Below are 19130 nucleotides of genomic sequence, written 5' to 3' on the forward strand. Positions count from 1 at the left end.
TCTCTTTAGGTAAATTTTCTCCCAGCTCTTATCCTCTACCCCCATTTAATGTCATTTCCCTCTCCTTTCCATCTTGATTCCTCTTTATAAAGCTTGCATTCCTTCCATCTTTGTCTTTCTAGTTCTTTCCTCTTACTCTCTTCTGTTTTGGTATCTTTTCTTACCCTCTTATCTTCCTTCTCTATTTCTCCTCTCTGAGGACTCTCTGCCTTTGGCCTTTTCCTGTAGATTGGGCTCAATGGTACCTTTCATGAATGCTGATTATCCTGGCTGGAGTTCTATGAGTATTACACCAGCTGAGTAGCTCTTCATTTGAATCATGCCTTGCAGCCATTTAACAAGAAAGGAATGTTGCATCCAACTTTGACTGACAGCTGACTGGCAGGCAAGAAAAGCAGCCACCATCTCTCATGGGAATGCTCAGAAGCTTGCAGAGGGAGATAAAATGTCAAACCACTGTGATCTGCAGCCTTTGCTAAGAGGCTTGAGAGATCAAACTAGATCAGATACAACCCCATTTTTGTTTGGAAAACCAAGCTGTATTGTTTCTGCTTTGAATGTCATCATCAGTAGCATAATTTCTGCGTTCTGCAAGACATATTCCTATAGACTGTGGCACCTTGGGCAGTATAGACTCTCTTTAGGCTCTTGACACAGGTGCATTGCTCTACAGATTACATAAAGTCTGTCACCTACATGGGAGTCTGCTGCTCAGGGAGGTGGATGTTCTCAGTTAAGCTGTGACTTTTCTTCTTAAATTTTTTTTTATCCTTTCCCAACTGACAGCATGCTTAGAGATTAGAAATTTTCAGCTGCCTGTTGCTTCTTAGTGTACATGCACAGTGTGCTTCAACCATGCTTTATAGTAGCATGGCTGGTGCTGGAAGGTCATGTCACACAGTCATCAGTGGCACCATGAAACCTCAACAGAAAATGGCTGTAGCATTGTTGTGTGCAGTGGGTAATAAAAAGGGAAACAATTACCTTTTGCTGGATAGAGAGAATCCTCACCAAAAATGTAAGTACTGTGAATCCCAACTTAGCTCTAAACCTCTCCTGGTTAAAATAGTTTGACTGCAGCAAAATTAGTAAGCACAAGGGAAAACACATATCCCAGTTTAAAGCTAAAAATCTAGCCTATAATTACGCTGCATTATTTCCAGACACAAAATAAAATACAAAATCTTTAATAGAATTGCCAGTGATTTGCCACGGGACTTCCTAGTTAAATGAAGACTTGTTGATTACATTCTGAAGCTGAAGTGCACAGACCTTTCCACTGAATTACTCCTCAGCAGAGGCTGGGCACACAGGAACACGAACTAGAAGTTGTAGCAGGCATTGTTCTTCCCTACTTGCTACTGCTGGCTTTTCGGTGCTTCTAAAATCAAAACACAGGTGAATACGAAAGTAACTTACCTTGCCAACATACTGGTAGTCAGTTCCTGTGTATTCCTCCAATAAAAAGAACTGATTCCACATCCAGCTCCTTTTGGAACGATGGAGGTCTTGCCTGCTGTTTCCAGACAACACCAAAACCTTTTCCTTTTCTGGAAAGCCACTAGTCCTTTTGGATAATGGAGTTAAGAAACTTTGGTGGGGCTGACCAGCCCAAAACAGCAGCCAGAAGCAATGGTAAGTTCTCATCACGGCAATACAAGTAGGTCTAAATAATGATTTTTTTGTCTTGTCCTCAAATTAACCTACTTTACTGCACTAAATCCAATCTCATGCCGTCTTCCTTCTTTAAATTGTCTTTGCAGTCTCAAAGGATCCCTGAAAAGAAAAATAACAACTCTTTTAGCATTTCCAAAGGTACTTAACTGTCATCACTGCAGCAATAAGTCCACAAGGTGGATAGGTGATAATGATTGTTGAAAACCTGGGCTGTTTCTGATTCAAAATGTTGCAAATGATCTGAGTGGATCCATATTTAGTATGAGGAAGGAGTCATGATGTTTGAATTCAAGGTGTGTGTGGCTCCCCTTTAACCCCATTTGCTTCCCTTCATTGATAAAAGTAGGCGAGATATTTCTCTTTTTACTGCCTGAACTTTGGGATGTAATTGATTTCTTTCTGATTGGGTATCTTGATGAGATTACCATATTACATTAAAGAAGTGCTAGCAAAACTGCACACTGTCTTCCCAGGAGCATTCTGTTGCTATAGTTATGGACTGAAAAGACTGGACTTGACTCCAGGATTTTTCCCTCACATTTAAGGAGTTTTGCCTTTGACTCCATTTAGAAAGGAGTCAACCTGGCTCAACAGGTTAGTGAAATAAATGTGTGTATTTATCAATATCTCACACATAACAGACCTGCTTGTTATTGCATAGGAAATGAAGTGGACATTTTGGTTTTCTCATTATCTACAGCCAGAGTTTTGAATCTTTAAATATATAGTTATCTATATATTTACATAGTTATCTATGTAAATGCTTTCACTAATAACTTCTAAAAATAGAAAACAAACCACAGCTAGTTCATTGCTACCTGTGGGTCTTTACTAGCTACTGCTTCCTACGATTACAATACTAAATATCAGTGTACCTACAAAATAATTACAAAAATTATCTCTGTCTCTGAATACTGCATAATTTTCAACATGCAAAAAGCTACAGATACAGTACCCCAGAGTACTGTGGACAGCTCTTCTGTTTTTGAAAAACCTGAAAGCTTCTATTCAAAAGGAAGAAAATATACTATGTCTCTCAGGTAACCAGTGCCTAATGAACAGCTTTGGAACACTTTAGAATGTGAAGAAATCAGAATTAGTTGACAGAAACATTCTACAACATTTATTTTTGTTGTAAACACTTCATTGAATTTTTAGTTTAAACAGATCTATAACCTAGGAGAAGGATAATTTGATTAATTTTCATTTTCTTTCTCACTGATGCTCTTTGAAAAAAAGTTAGGGTTTTTTTTTCAGCATTCCAATCAAAACCCAATAAATCATTCTGAACCAGCTCAAGACTCAATACAGCATCTCTCAGTATTTGGACTGTGGAATGACGATCTGACTACACGAAATTGAAGAGAAATTTTTTTTATGTTTCATTGTGCTTCACAAAAAGACTTCTTGGATCATATTCTACATCAAAGATGATTTTTTCACCTATAGTATGTTTTTGTCTATTAAAAGGTGTACATTAGACATAATTTAGCCTTTGAGCTATGCTGAAGGAGTTACAGCACCTGCAATGCCTCGGGTTAGCTACTCTTCTCTCTCTGTCGTTGTTCTTGGTAATAAATTGTGTGAAATAACCTCAAGTCTCTTAGAGTTCCTGTTAGTAAATCATTTTCCACAAAGAAATACCACTTAGCTTTTATATGAATAGTAGGTAATGAAACAGGACTGTTCAAACAATATAATTTTACTGTTTCAAAAGGTAAAATACTGTTAAGAGGTAACTTCTGTATGAGAAGGAGTAAGATTTTTAGCATTAAGAGGAAAAATGTAAATAATACAATTAATTCTGACACAGTGCAATTTCTTCTGGAGAAGAGGGAGGGCTGTAGCTAGCTTTCTTATCAGCCAGGGAAGGACAACTCTGTCCTGCAGGTCATGGGAGCTGTGTCCACACACAGCTTTGAGAGTTTGTGAGAGAGACACAGACCCCTGGGTGTATTCACACATGCACGTAACCATAGACACAGAGAGAACAGCAAGAACAGAGCTGCATTCACTCAAGACCTTCCCAGAGGAGGAACAGGGAAAGCTGGCATAACTAAGCTTTACAATGTGTTCAACAATTGCTTTCAGTTCAACTGATGGAGCAGTGGCAAACTAGAGTGCAGGTTGCTAGAGCAGGACATAAGCAGGAGGTTCAGCAGATTCAGACACCAGGATGGGGAGAGCTGAGGTGGCTTTAACCCTCTCCATGTCTATAGTCTCTTTTCTCCTCCTTCTGTACCCTTCTGACCCGTGTAAGGTCTTGTCCTCTATAGCTCTGCCAACATCGATTATTACCCATTGAACTGTATTCAAGTGGACATCCTCCTTCATGTGGTATGGAAGAGGAAATTGTGTCTCACACAACATTTTTGACTTCCATTTTCTTGCCAGGTTGCTCTGGGTCCTGCCCAGGTGAGTTAAGTACTGCCCCAAGAAGGGGCAGACCTGGTGATCTGCCATGTACCAGGATGGATATATCAGGACGATCTGTGTTTGGAGGGCAGATGTGGAAAGATGTAGGGAGTACAGCACATGAGCAAACATACTACTTTGCTATTAGGGAGGTCTGCATGTATTTTTGAGGCATACAGAAGTGAAAATCATCACCTGACAGGCTCCTCTATGGCCAGATCCTGTGGTGGGGCTCCATACCTCTGCTCCTGCACATAACATTTCCAGAGAAGTGCTGCCTGGACCATCATTACCTAGATGGGATTTGTGCCAGCCTTTTAAAGGATCAGTCCTTCAAATACCAATTGCCAGGAAACAATTATTCCTGTGGGGGAATTTTCTGCACTTGAAGTCAGCTATATTTCACAGCTCTGATGTCATGGGAAAGGTTTTATAGTGGCTCATGCTGAATTATAGCTCACAAGAATGATATCATAGCTGTGAAATACAGCCCTTTACTCTCCCCTGCAGAGATGTGTCCAAAATGCTGAAATAAGGGCATGATCCTGTAATGTCCTTCTTGACTGCATAGCCTTCATGATGCAGCAGAGCAGCTAAGCCCCAGCAGCTTCCCTGTGAGTGGCAAGAGAGGAGACACACCTGTACAGACCCTGGCTTGAGCGTGCAACTGGGGTAAATACCGGCTGAATCTATGGTGTCTCTGCCCTATGGGTGCTGATTACTCTTTTGTGGGTCATAGTGACAGATTTAGCAGAGTGAATAAAAAGGACAGAGCACTACACTCTGAGCTGACCCTTTAGTAGAGTGAGCTCTTGTCGCTCTTAAATGCCATTCTGTGCTCCAGTCCCAGTGTCTCATGCTCCAGAGAGGTCTCTGCAACGGAATAGTTTTTTTTGTGCAATCTCTCTTTATTGTGAAAACAAGTCATTCACCAGGGAGATTTTATTTTCTTTAAGTGTAGATGTGCAAATATAACTGATGGGACTCAGGGATGGGGGCTGAAATTTTTTCTTCACATTGCACAAAGTCAGGTAAAAAGAGGCACTTTAAACATGGCATTTCTCTCAACCATCAGGTGGTCAGGTGGCTGGGGAACTTGTTGTGTAATCAACTGTCAAGAGTGAAAAACAATTGTAGTGTACAACAGCCTCAGATAACTGGCTTAGCTCTGCCAGCTCAAATATATAGCAAATAAGGGCTTTTTTACAAGAAATGAAGGAATGTGCACATCCAAGCTTAAAAAAAAATCCCAGTCTAACTTTAGCTATGGTCATAGTTAAGATAAAAGCAATGTCACTCGCAGCTACAGAACTTTTTTCAGTGTGACAAGTTGCAGATCTGAAGTTTATGTTCATGCCTCTTTGAAAGATTTAAACCTCAGACAACTGCTTAATCACTATAAGTATCAATTTCAAAATTATTTCCCCAGGTGATAGTAGTCATAGTCAGCCTTTCTATTCACCCTCTCCAACACTTCATTAATGTAATGTCTTAATGTGAGAACTCAGTGCAAATTTACATCCTTTCAGAACAATATCCAAGTATTTCAAATATAAATCAAAAAGGAAATGCATCCATTGGAGTTTCTCCTATGAATCAGGGAGCCCTGCCCTGGAGATGCCTTTCTGGCATAGTGACAGGCATCAGGAACAGATTCCTGACATGAGGAGCCCCAAAGAGGTTCCACCTCTGCCTCTGCTCAGCTCTGTGGGGTGTAATGGTCTTCCCAGCTGGCTGTTAAATAAAACAGACTAGCAAAGAGCCTTCCCATGAGAGGCATCAGCAAGGAGAGGGAAAACAGCTTTCCCTCATTCCTTTCTGTTCAACCCCATAGCAGTCACTCCATCAGCAGATTCTCAAAGGAATATTCTTTATAAAGTGTACTAGAGTCTGGACTTTAGGATAATTTCTTTTCTGAACCCATGCATTCAAATATGCTACTGTATGAATTTATACATCCTGGATGTTATGCACGGCTGATAATTAGATTTTAAATAGCTTCTAAATAGGCTAGCAACCACCAGCATCTCTAAAGTTTTTGATCCAACCTTTATTCAAATAGAAGTGGCAGTTTAATAGATCCTTTTTTCCCTGGTCATCAAGATAGAGTTTCATTGTTTGAGCTCTGCATACAAAGCTTCACAGGTTTGGATCAAGGTCCATTAGCACACTGAATGAACATCAACTGTCTTGAAGCACTGATAACGTCCTGCTATTCTCTCACAGAAACTGAATGGGCAGGTGAAAGTTAATATTCACTTTGGCATTGCATATAGGAAACTGAGAATGAGAAATGTTTTAGGGCTTGAGGCATGTTTATTTATTTATATATTTATTTATTCCTGTGACACAACTAATTTGCTCTATCCTTAACGGAGTTTGCTTAAGTTCTTAAAGAAAGGTGCACAAAGACGAAGAATAGACTCTACTCTCTCAATCTAGCAGTGACACTATGAATGCACAAGTATATGTACCTTTACTGCCCCAAATCAGGTCTAATTTAGAGTTGGTGCTAGAAAGATACAAACTACCCCCTGGCTTCATCATCATATGAAGTGTTTACCAGCACTTTGGAAGAAAATAAGGGTTCTACCCTGAAAGCTCTAATTTATATTTAATTTTGTCAATGACATGAAAACACATTAAAAAAATTCTGACATCATTTTCTAGATGCTTACCCAATCAGCACCAATTAAGTCTGTCAGGCTAACTGAGCCTGCTTAAATCCCAAACAATTCAACAGAGCCAACTGGCAGTGACAGTACCTGGACAGCAGGCTCTGGATTCACAGCTTCCCTACATAGGAGACTCACTTCCTAGTCCCCCAGCGAGACCCTGCAGTGAGAGGAACCCTCTGTACTCACGTAGTCTTGCTGGAAGGACGCTCCCCTAGCTCAAACATCACATGCAAGTGTTAAATCTGTCAGGACTGTGACAGGGGAAGACATCGACAACTAATTGTCAAAGCCTGATGAACCAAAGGTGAGGAAAGCATTAATGGGGGAGCAGAAAAATGGCTAAATAGTGACTTCAGCATTTACTGCATCAGATGTGAGAGTCTGGGGTATGGAATGAGGTATTCTAGGTAAGGATCTGGTGATCTGTTGCTTGGATTTTACTTTATTGCAAAGCCAAAGGAGCAATGTCCAAGTCCCTAGGAGAATTTGAATAAGTCAGAGAAGCCAGGACCCTAGGGTGTCCTTGGGGGCATCTTATGTAATGTGAAGAATGTGATTCTGCTAGCCTGGAGGCAGACTGCAAGGAAATTATTAAGTCTCTAAAGAAAATCTGAAAAAAAATTACTTTCTTACCATGGAGGTGGAAAGGTTAAAGTGACATTAGTTGCTCAGAGAAAAAAAAAAGTATTCCAGCTAACTTCAAAAAATAGAAGCTTCCAAATTTATCATATTAACTTCTTTTCTGTATCATATTAATATATTTTAATAAATCATATTAATACATTTTCATATATAGCAAAGAATTTCTTGCTGGATATTTTCAGTAATAGCTAAGTTTCATGTGCTCAGAAGCTGTAACACTGCAGACTTGTCCATAATTGACTTGGACTTAAAACGCCGTTGTTAAGTTTGAGCTTACTTTACAATTATGTCTCTCTTATGAACATTTAAATCTGAAAGTATTCATCTAATAATTTTCTCAAGTGTGAATAAGCTTTTACAGCACTGAAACCCAAATGCTTTTCATTCTTTATTGTCCATAAGGGTTGCCTTTGTAAATATCAGTCATAAATGGAACAAAATTCCACTTTTCCAGTGTAAAGATAGCTGATGAAATTTTAATCTTCTGATAACTTTTTTTATATCTTTGTTATATAAACCCATATACTCTAGCGATCATTCCTGTAAATACACCACTGAAATAACAAAACAGAACAGAGCCAAGAGAGAATTCAAACTGAAAGATTTGTGGGTTTAAACTAGAGGTACTTTATGAAGACATCAAGTACACAATGTAATTGCAGCCAGCAGCCGTTGATTATAATGTCTTTCAAAGTCATTTTTTTATTCAGTTCTCTCAGCAGGAAAAAAGGTGCAGCACTATAAAAATAACTAAATGCAGTAGAAATACTAAGATAACTACTACCTACATCCTGCACTGGGAACTATTAACATGGTGGTTTTGTACAATACAGCTGATTTAATCCTAGTGGACCTAGTGAGAGCACCAGGCCTCACAGAAGCACACACTGACAAAAGAGGGGAAGTGAGAAGTGTATCTCCTTCTTAAGTTCATGAATGGCCGTGTCAAAAGATGACTGTATGAATTTATTCAATAGCTGTTGTGTGAAATGATGATGGTATTTGTCTGTTCTCAGAGATTTTGATTTTTTTTTTTTCACCTGGCATTTGGAAAGATTCTTAGTGTCATCTTGTTCCAGAGATGCCCACTGTCAGTCTCTGTAGTTAGCCACACTGGGAGTGTGTCTTTTATCCACTGTGCAAAAACAGTCTCAACACACAAGACAGAAGAATGGCACAGAAAAGGAAATCTTGTTTTCATTGTATGGGTGCATTAAGTGACATTTCTGTGGTCATTCAAGGATATCTGTGGAAGATATTCTGTGGAATATCTGTGGAATGGTTGGAACCTGGATGTAGATTCTTGAGGCTTACAGCAGTATTGTAATCACCAGGATATTATTCTTCCTTTCTGATGGAAGTCCAAGCCATCCTACCTGTGCTTTAAGAAGCACAAGCAGCTTTGCACGTTTTGCACAATGCTGGACATTGGTATGAGCTGGAGGGTGTATGGACACTGTAGCTGGAGCACCTGGAAAAGGATTTGGCATTCCTTGGGTGTGAAAGCAAGAGCAGCAACCTTAGGTAGGTATCACAGGCTGGTCACCTCTGCAAGGAGTGATATGGGAGAGGAAGGACAGACACAGCCCTAGCTGATCCTGTCCTCTTTGTGAGCTACCTCTGGGTGGCATTAATAAGGAGCAGGAGCTGGTCTTGCAGAAGGCTTCCAGCTTCTTCTGCCTTTGCAGGTGATGTGGGGACAGGCCTCCACAGCATTTCAATGTCCCCCTGCAGCAGGAAGCACCCTGCTAACTCTGTGTCCTAATCTAAACAAGGGATGGGTATGTGACTAGCAGATAGTACAGACTAATACTGTAAATTACATTAAGTTGTTCCTTGATAGAAGACTAAAACAGCCAAGCAATCAACTACGTTTAGTAGAAGAACAAATCAGTAGTGCTCCTACTGCTATGCATATTTGATATGCATATTTTTTATTCCTGATGAGTACCTTAATGGCAGAGAGTAGCAGATGTGCATGGAACTACAGCCAGAGTTTCCAGCAGTACTCAAAGTAACCCTGAAGCCATGAAAATCCTGTAGGAAAATCTTATTTCCTGTTGCAGTTCTTGATATAAGTCTGCAGCCTTGTCATCTCATTGTGCAAGTTACTGTTTTTCTCAGACATGTAGTAAGTTGCTATCAAATTATAAAGTTGTGGTTTTCCCTATACCTTTTTATTTTTTTATTTAGGTATGTTAGAACAGAGAACTAGCAGGTTCTTCAGAACAGGCATGTCGTCAAAAAGAAATTCAGTCTATACTATGCATCAAACTTTATGCCTCAAAAGTAGCCTGGCCTTCCTATCCAGATAATAGAAAGACTTTTAGGTGACCATCAAGTGCCTAATTTAAAGTTCTTTGTCTCCCTCTGAAAAAGCTACATGGTCTGAATATCTGCTGTTGTATTTCTGTTTAGACACTGGAATTTGGAAGTCTCCTGGACATGGCTTTAGAAGTGATCAGTGACATTTAAGACTCTTGATTGTTAAAAAAAAAAAAAAAAAAAAGGCAAAAAAAAAAAAAGCTATTTTACACAAGACTCCAGTCTGAGAAAGGTATGGGATGCCACCAATGAAAAATATCTAGTAAGGAAACTATTACAAATCTTTGGACGCATTAAAGAAAAAATGGTCAGCTTCTCCCTTAAAACTGTTTCTCTTGCTCTAGGGGAGATACCCTGTTTAGCTTTATTCTATGCACACTCAGCCTACCATTTATTAGGTATCTACCCTCATGCCATCTGAGAAAATTATCCACAAACTCCCATAAATAAGACAGAACCACAGGCAACAGATCCTTTCTGTGCTGATCATCAATTACTCAAAGCCAAAGTGTCAGCGATACTCTCCAAACAGAGGAGAAAAATCTGGGCTTGCAGATGCTTTAGTGGCATTGCAGTTCTCCCTGAAGAATTGTAGTGTGATAATGAAGGCACAGGCTATACTGCCACATGCACAGCCAGGAATAAAATAAAGGGGGAGGTAAGGCATCTTTTTCAATAGGTACAGGCATATCTTCTCATCAAAGACTGACTATTTTTGACAGTAGCAATTAGGCAGTTCAATAACAGACACAAGTAAAAGAAAATTCTTTGACAGGGGTGTTTTGGGCAGAGTGTGAAATATGATATTAATTGCTAAAATCCTGATTTATTCCCTTCCAAAGAAACCCAGATACTCTAACAAGAGAATCATTTTAGCAAGTGAAGGCAAACAGGTAAGCAGAACTCCCACAATTCTAATTTAGGCATTTTAGAACTTATGCACTTTTCCTATGTACAAAGGAGATTATTCTTTTATATTATTCTTTTGTATTTTTTATTTACAGCTGTCTGTAAATTCACATTTCTAGGATAGCCACAATGCCAAATAGGATGGCTGCTGTATCTTTTTTTTTTCTATTAGTGACTTTAATCTTTTCTGCCTACGTTTCACAGCTCCCTGCTACAGGGACTCTCCTCGCTACCCCTGCTCCCAGTGAGCCCCATTTCATCTGTGGCAGAGCAAAGCAGTTGTCTTTCTTAAGCAGTTTCCTATTCACCAGCTGCTGCTTGCATCTTCCTCTCTGCTAGAGGCTCAGTGCTCAGTTCATTTTTCCTGACTTCTTGACAGAAACATATGCTAATTTCCCACTCTGAAGTTAGGGGAAAACAAATGAGGTGGGACATAAGGTACTGGAACCTGGGCATGATAGAAACAGCTAAACTTTGACTTTGCATTTGATTGTCAGGAGCTTTCTTCTCTCTCTCATAGACTTTCATGGCCATTTACCAATGTGAAATGGGTACAGAGCGCTACTAAATCAGAAATGCCTGCAATGCTCAGCTCACTGTGGGCAAGCAAACTCCATCTGTGCAAATATACTCCAATGGCAGAAGTCAACTAGAAAATGCAGAGATGCCCATTAAGACTGATTTCATTATGAATGTTCTATTAAAAGAACTTTAGATTAGGAGGTCATGCCTCTTTTTTGATGAGAAAGTCTGTTATTTCTTTGATCATGATAGTAACTGGCTACACTAAAACACTATAGAATCTATAAAAGCTTCCTAATGTTACCCTTATTAATTACACAGCTTAAGAAGCTGTAGCAAGAGAGGAGAGCTAATGAAGATGGGCTTGTCTCTCTTCTTAGATCTTTTGATCCTACTTGTGATCTTGCTAAAGATCTTGGAGTTCTTCTCAAGCAGGGCTAGGCTGGATGGCAGAGGGTGGAGATAGCCAGGATAGCCCAGGAGGACTAGCATGAGGAAGCAGCTGCAGCAGTGAAAGGGACTGACCATTTCTGAGAGACTTCAGAGTTATTAGGACTGAATAATGGGTATTAAAATGGGAATAAGGAATGCTTGTGGTTCATTCAGGGTGAATAAATACCATGCTATGCTGGCAGGGATGTTCAGGCAATTTGACAAGTAGCACATTCTATTTCCAGAAGGATGATATTTATTCATTGTTCAAGTGCATGGCAGAAGCAGCTACACTCAACCTGTGACTTCAGGTGAGGCAATAAACTCTACCACTTCAGTGTATATTTCCAGCCATGATGACTCATTATTTAACTGAGGTTTTGTGAACAGTGAGTGATGTTTCTGAAACTCTTGAAGTTTCTTGAATAGGAAACAAGCATACTCGTTTTTCAAATCACTAATCTGAGAGGTGGATTTCTTCTTTGAGAAGGGCTTTTTAATATATTTTTGCTAGTAATTTTATGCTTCTCAGAATATGAAAATGTATAAAAGAATAATGTTACTTGTGACTGAATAGCTTCTGAAGTATTTAATAATGCCACTTACACCAGTATTTCTTTGAAAAATCTTAATGAGTTGTTTAATTAGAAATACTGTGGAAATTTGAATGGCACAATTTTATTTTTTTTTCTCTTGGCTCATACAGCTCTATATAAATACATTGTGAAAATCAAATACTATACAGGTGGCTAATCCCTTTGCTTTTTTTGTGAAAGCATACTTCTCTGGTGAGGAGTTTTCTCTGGGCATTGAAACCAATAAAATGTATATGATCAAATCCCTGTAAAAATGTTTTCTTCTTAGGCATGGGGAAAAAAAAGAAAAAGAACATCAGCAAAAGTCAGGAAAGACTGCAATCTGATTTAGAGCAATTGGAGTTTCTGGTATTGCTAAATTCTTTGCAATTATAGGCTGAATCTCTTTGGGATATAGAGAGTTTGGTTTTTTTGCAAGTGGAGTCTATAATGGAATTACTGAAATCTTCCCCTTGTGTAATGGAGACTTGAATATGGTGCTTTATTTTTAAAATCTGTTCCAGACAGACTCTTTTCTATTGTTTTCCATGTAAGGGGACTGGAGCCATCCTGCAACTCTTAACTATATTGTTAACGATAAATAACTATGTAATCATCATATGCAGCAAATTGGGGATTAGAAGCTTCTGGGACAGCTCTGCTTTTATATTTTAGACAACAGAAGGAGCTAATCCTAAAAATACAGAATATATGATTCAAGTAGTTGTTCTCAGTCCAGGATTCAGTAGACCATTGCTCTGTGCAAGCCAATGAAGACAGCAAAATTGGCCTTTGCTCACTGGAGTTTTTGGTTTTGATTCTGAATGAATTCCATGGAGTTGCCAGGATTGATAGCCAAGATCAAAACCACTGGAGAAGTAGTCTGGGAGGAGCAGAATTAAAAGAAATAATTTCTGTATAATTTTAGCTTTTTTGCCTATAAACAGATGTCCCTGTTTAAAAACAAAAACCCGAGGAGATACCAATCTGGACAAGAGAGACCTTTGTTTCAGAAAATCCTTTTCATCAGGCATTCCTTTGAGCACTTAATGCTCAAGAAAATTATTTCCAGTAAGAAAAGAAAAGAAACACGACCACCTGAGGTGCCAGTATAATCTCTGATGTTTCCCTTCACATCAGAGAGGGGTAAATCATCTATTTTTCCATTAATGGAAAGACTACATGTGTCTTAAGTATTTTCTTGAAACAAGCTCTTTTTTTAGCTCTACTATAGCTTCTTTCAATTTTTATTACTCTTACTGGCAAAATTTCTGTTAGCCTGGTTTTTATGACAGGAGCTTAAATGACCTGAACTTAAATACAATTTGAAGTGATCAAATGTTTGTTGACTATATCCAGAGAAATCCATGCTTTTGCAACAAAGAATGCAATTAATTAAATCTCAAACATTTCTAAAAATTGGACTTATTTGCACTCGTAACATGTTCCACTTCGGTATCTTAAATATTACATGCACTTCTAGTGTATTTTGACTGTCATCAGCTTGGTCTGCTTCCTTCTGGACAGATAAAAGCCTTCTTCCTGTCAAGGTCACTTAGCTTTGATCCCAAGGTCCTCCCAGTTTCTGCTTTCCTGTTTCCTTCTCACCTCTAGTTATAGGCAAACTGATAGAAGCTGAAAATTGTCAAATTGTCCTGCAAACTATGAGTGTTTATTCACCTAAGGTACCCACATAGCCTCTATTACCAAGGAATTTGATCACTTAATAATCATCACTGAATTTATTCTCAGTGTAGTTCTGTGAGAATTGTAAAGAACAATTTCTGAACATAAAAAGTGAATGTAAAGACCAGAACTTCAAAGACATTTAAAAACCTAACTCTTACTGCAATCAAGTCAATGACATTTAAGTTTCTTATACCCTGACATTTTAGACCTAATGCAGAAACAGAAGACAATATGGACACCAAAAAAATCTGAGAAATTATTATAAATTGAACAAAATACATACATGTTTCTTTTTCATTACTCTGTAAGATTTAATGTTTTTCTACATAAGTCTTGTCAACTTTCCTTTTAATGATGTCTTCTTAAAGAAGCTGTAAGACATTTACAATTTTATGATGTTTCTTGCCTGCTGGATTGAAGACAAGTTTAAAAACAAATTGAGGTTACACCAGCACTTTATTAGCTCTATCTACACATTATCTATTGAATTGTCTTGTGAAAAAGTGTTGTTTCTTCAATTATATAAAAAATCCATTATTTTTCTGGTTTAAACCAGAAATTAGATTCTTTCTCCTATTTAAAACCCTTCCAACTTAGCCACCACACACATGTTGAGTACACACAGGTAATGTGAGGGGAATTCTTCCCCAGTACTATGTGCCTCTTCTCCCTTCTCATAATCACTAACCAATACCCCTATCTTCTGATTTACTGCAAGCTGTTTTAGCTTGTAGGTGGTAATATTACTGTTTTCCAAGTACAGGCACTTGTAAACCAGTAGGGATTACCCAAGATTCAGTCTGTCTATGGTAAAACAAGATTCGATCTACTTCAGTCTAAGATTTATGTTTTAGATGTTCATTTCTTTCTGTTTATCTATGCCTGAAGTTTGTCAGAAATGTGATACATGGTCACTTAGTACCATATTCCAAGTGTTGAGTTTACATGTGCATGTATTTAAACATATATATAAATATACATATATATATATACACACACACACTTATGCCTGTACCTCTGTGCTATACACTAGTACCTAAACTAATAATGGCTATTGCAATATTACTATTGTCAGTAGGAAATGAACTTTAATTTCAGTGCTGAATAGTTCAAGTGATTCCTTGATGTTAGTATCCAGAATACGATGGAGGCTTAAAATCACAAGCCACTGTTCCTCAGAATGGAAGTGTGACTCTATCAGATGTGAACAGCTTGAATGAAAACCTCAGGTGTTTGGGGGAGTGACATGGAACACTTGGACTGAAGTTTATTTGGCTGTAGCTGGAAAAAGAACAGGCAAGAAGAGTTTTACTGCCACCAGCATTGATGTAATTGGCACGTACAAGGCTGCATCAGCAGTACCAGAGTGAGCACAGCTTTTATAGCCCTGTACCTTAGGAAATAAGATCTTACCATTGCTATGGAAAAATTGCAGATTTTGTTTTACCTGAACACAGGCCACTTCAGTCTTTGCCTTGTCCTGAGCTTACATTAGCTTGTTTTGGCTGAATCAGCAATTGCCCAACAGATTACTAATATCCAACTTATTTTTGGTGTTATCTCCACTCTGTAAAATGTAATAGTTTTACCCTAAAGAAATTACAGCATGCATGTTGTTCCAACACCTCTTAAGTGGTAACTTAACTGGTAACTAAAGTTGGGCACCAATTTAAAAAGTGGTATTTTAACAGACTGCATAAAAAACTCAAGCAGCCGTGTGACTCAAGATATTCCTCCCAGTGAAGATTTTAAGGTGGTAATTATTTGCTGTTTCTACTCATAAGAAAGGTGAGAGTGATATAACAAAGGAGGTAAATACCAGGAAGCTGATGAGTAACAAATTGGGTTGTACTGTTAATGGGAATTAGCAATAATTAGATAATACGAACTGTAAATATTAGCCTCATTGTAGCTGGACTTGGAATAACTGTTTGATTAATTTTGATTTTACTGTTGAAATAATAATTAGACTAACAATAAACTCTAATTGTCGGCTCTGCATAAAAGGTGTGTCCTCCTGTGCCCATAATGAGATTTTGACTGTAATACTCTTTGTCAGATGGGCAATTTTTATGCAGCAGAAGTGGGGGAAAAGGGAAAATAATAAGTAGCAGCAAGGAGAAAGAGGAGTGGCAGCAAAGAGGCTTCTAGCTTGGCAGTGCTTCAGAGCTGGGACACAGCTGGTTATCCAGCTGTGATCCTGGGATGCAGCCAGACAAGGAAGACTCAGGGCACACCCCTCAGATGTACCTTTTCATGCATTTATATTAATCTCATGCCAGCAGCACTCTGACATGCCAACCATCAATGCAGGGGCTGGATTCCAGCCCAGCAATGATCTGAGTGGCTGCCCCTCCCCTGTGCCATCCTCTCGGAGCAGCATTGAAGGAAGGGCACTGTGTGTGTCACGAGGGCTGTGATCGCTCTCTTGGTCACGAGATAATTTTTGGTCTTGAAACAGCCCCTATTCTCAGCAGTTTTGCACTGCAGGGACAAGCCCCATGCCAAAACAGACAGCATCAATTCATTAGTCAAGGCTGACTGAAGTTCAGAGCCACATTTCAGAGGTGCAGCCTGTATGGATGCCTGAGGGAAATGTGGATGAGGGTGACTTTAGGCAGCCTTGCTTTCTGCCATGCTCTAAGGCCTGAGGTGGCCTCTGACAAAGCCTAGGCAGTCCTGAGGAGCTCTCTAGTCACCACATCAGCCTGGGTTTTGCAATTTAGCCTCCACCTCTCCAAATCCAAGACTATCTTTGGACATGCACCCATGGCTGATAAAATATGTGAGCAGAGCTGCTGAAATTCAGTTCCTGTGCAATGAAGTCTGAGGGAATGTGTCCTTCCTGATAGTGTCTGGGGCTTCTAAAGTTCCTTATCAGCTCCTTAAACAGACCCTCTGGTAAATACAGGGAATCTGGGAGTGATGGCTGGGTCCCTGTTCATATCCAATTGCAGCAAAAGGTGTGACAGACAAGTTGGCTTCCTCAGTCATAAAAGAAAAAAATAACATGCCTCACTGCTCTTGAAAAACAGGGAAAGAGAGCCTTTCACTTCAGTGGAGTTGCATACCCATTGAACTGACATGGTGGGGAAAAGCCAGGATGCAGTTCCTGTGGGGACTCCCACTTAAAAGGCACTCAAGTCTTGAGTCCTGAATAAGCATATGAAAGAAAATGAGTTGTCTTCAAGGGAAAAATGGCAATGTCTGTCTTTGCCATTCCTTCTCAAATGGGAGAGTACAATCTATCATTCCTTCTCGAACTCTGCATAATTTTTTAAGCCTAACATTTGGATTTATTAATAGTCCAACTTCCCTCCTCCATTCCCCCAAGATAAGAATTCAATCTTTTTTTTCCCAGAAGCCACATTTTTATGCATACTTATGGGCAGGCAAGGTTTGCAGAAGGTGACTCCCTACAGAAAATGTGTGGCTTCTTAATGTCAATTTGTTTCTGCATTTGCTGGAGGACCCTGTAGTAATCTGGATGAATACTTGCTAAATTGATTACAAGATAGGATGTCCTAGAAAGTATATGCTAGCATAAAACATGAGGGAAAAAGAATCCTCATTCCATTTTAAATTAGCCAATCTGTTACAAAATGGAGAGATTTCCCTTTGTGTTCTGAAGTAATTTATAAGGTGGGATTTTTTATTACAGCTGTTTGGTGAGTGAGACGGGAAAGAGATAGATAATGGATGAATGTGCTTTTTCTGACGTGGAGGGATGTAAGCACAGCTTGTGGCTGGGGGTGAAAGGAAGATTAATTGTCAGCTGGTCTATAGTGCAAAATTTTGAGACTTCTCTGTAGCGTAGTGTAGGATCTATACTTTTTAAATGTCTTTTTCTTTCCCCATATATATGTGAACATAATACTTGTAGTGCTAGGTGTAGCAAGAATTATATTAAAATGCAAAACTGGAGGAAGAAAATCAGAAGTAGAACGGGTCACTATTCTGCTTCTGAACATTTCAGAGCCAGGGAGGGATGGGAAAGGGATGGCAGACAACTTTGGTTTGGTCAAACAGAATTTCCTTATGGGTTTAAAAGGGAGTGTGTGCTTCCACTGCACCTCTTTCACCCACTCTGGGGGACACGAGGCCACAAACACTCCAGGTATCTAACCCTACACCTAATCTGCTTGGCTGGATAAAATCAACCTTGTGGCTGTGGGTCAGTCCTTGTCTGCCTTTTGCCTGCAGCTGCACTAGTTTAGTCATGATTAGCTTTTTATCCTGAATTGCTTCTAATTGCACTTTAAAGCTGCTTTATCCTACTTTATTTTCATCCTAATAGTAGAAGGGAAAAATCCATAAATTCTATTTTAGACAAGGAAAAAAGATCTGAACAAAATTTTAAACTGGTTTTTGTACTTACTGTTATTTATAGGCTTGATCTCCAACCCCATGCCCCAGCTCACCTCTGTTCCAAATCACATTAAGCCTTAACGTGAAAATCTTTAGGGTGAGATCATAACAAATAAATAGCTGTTTACCCATGAGTCCTTTCTATTGTTTCTCTTTTTGTGTGTGTATGTGTGTGTGTTATAGTATCTCTGCGGTTTAATAGGATCAAAGTAATCTGACTTTTGTATTCTCATAGCCAGTCACAGGCTATATGAACATTTCTCAAATTCAGCCTTCCACCCAGGACATGTACTAGCTCTCAAGAAGGCATAAAGGAAACATCCCAATCCAATGACTGCTGCAGATGTGTTCAATAAAAGCAGAGCTGTAACTACACAAATTACCTTTGCTAAGCTGCAGGGTGCTGCAGAACTGCTGGAATGAGTTTCTCCCTGCCACACTTTTCATTCTCTCTGCTGGTTGCGAATGAATACAAATTAAGAAGAAATCCCCGAAAGAGGTTATAGGCCTATACAAATATCTTACAAGAGAATTGGGCTGCTCATGCAGGTCATTTTTTACATTGCAGAAAGTTTTAGGAAGAAAGGGATGTCACCTTAGAAGCCTGAGTAGGGCAGGAATGCGAGATGATCAGACTGGCAATTTCATTACAAGTCTTGCAGTAATTGTTATTTTAATTAAAGTCCCAGCTCTTGGAGATGGGTTAATGTTGGAGAAATTTCATTTTCTTTTAGGAAAGCATGTTTCTAGTCTGATATTTGCCAAACAATATTTGGAAATATAACCTGTGTCCTAGCCTGCTAGCTGGGCTCAAATGCAATGAAAGCTAATCTGAATGCACAATGTGTTTTCATTGTTTGAGACAAAACACCTCTTGAGTGGAAAGCCAAAGTAATAC

The 19130-nt window shown here is 39.1% G+C and overlaps 1 protein-coding gene across 1 annotated transcript in view; it reads right to left on the reverse strand.

Moving 5' to 3' along the window:
• CDH6 (cadherin 6) overlaps window positions 1-19130 on the reverse strand; it is a 111228-nt gene that overhangs the window by 58050 nt on the left and 34048 nt on the right. The window contains exon 2 of the mRNA XM_066559417.1: window positions 1420-1776. Coding sequence (XP_066415514.1) covers window positions 1420-1647 — 228 coding nt within the window. The 5' untranslated portion in view covers window positions 1648-1776. The remainder of the gene's footprint in view (window positions 1-1419; window positions 1777-19130) is intronic.

This window comes from Molothrus aeneus, chromosome 1, assembly GCF_037042795.1.
Source record: "Molothrus aeneus isolate 106 chromosome 1, BPBGC_Maene_1.0, whole genome shotgun sequence".
NCBI classification, from domain to species: Eukaryota; Metazoa; Chordata; class Aves; order Passeriformes; family Icteridae; genus Molothrus; species Molothrus aeneus.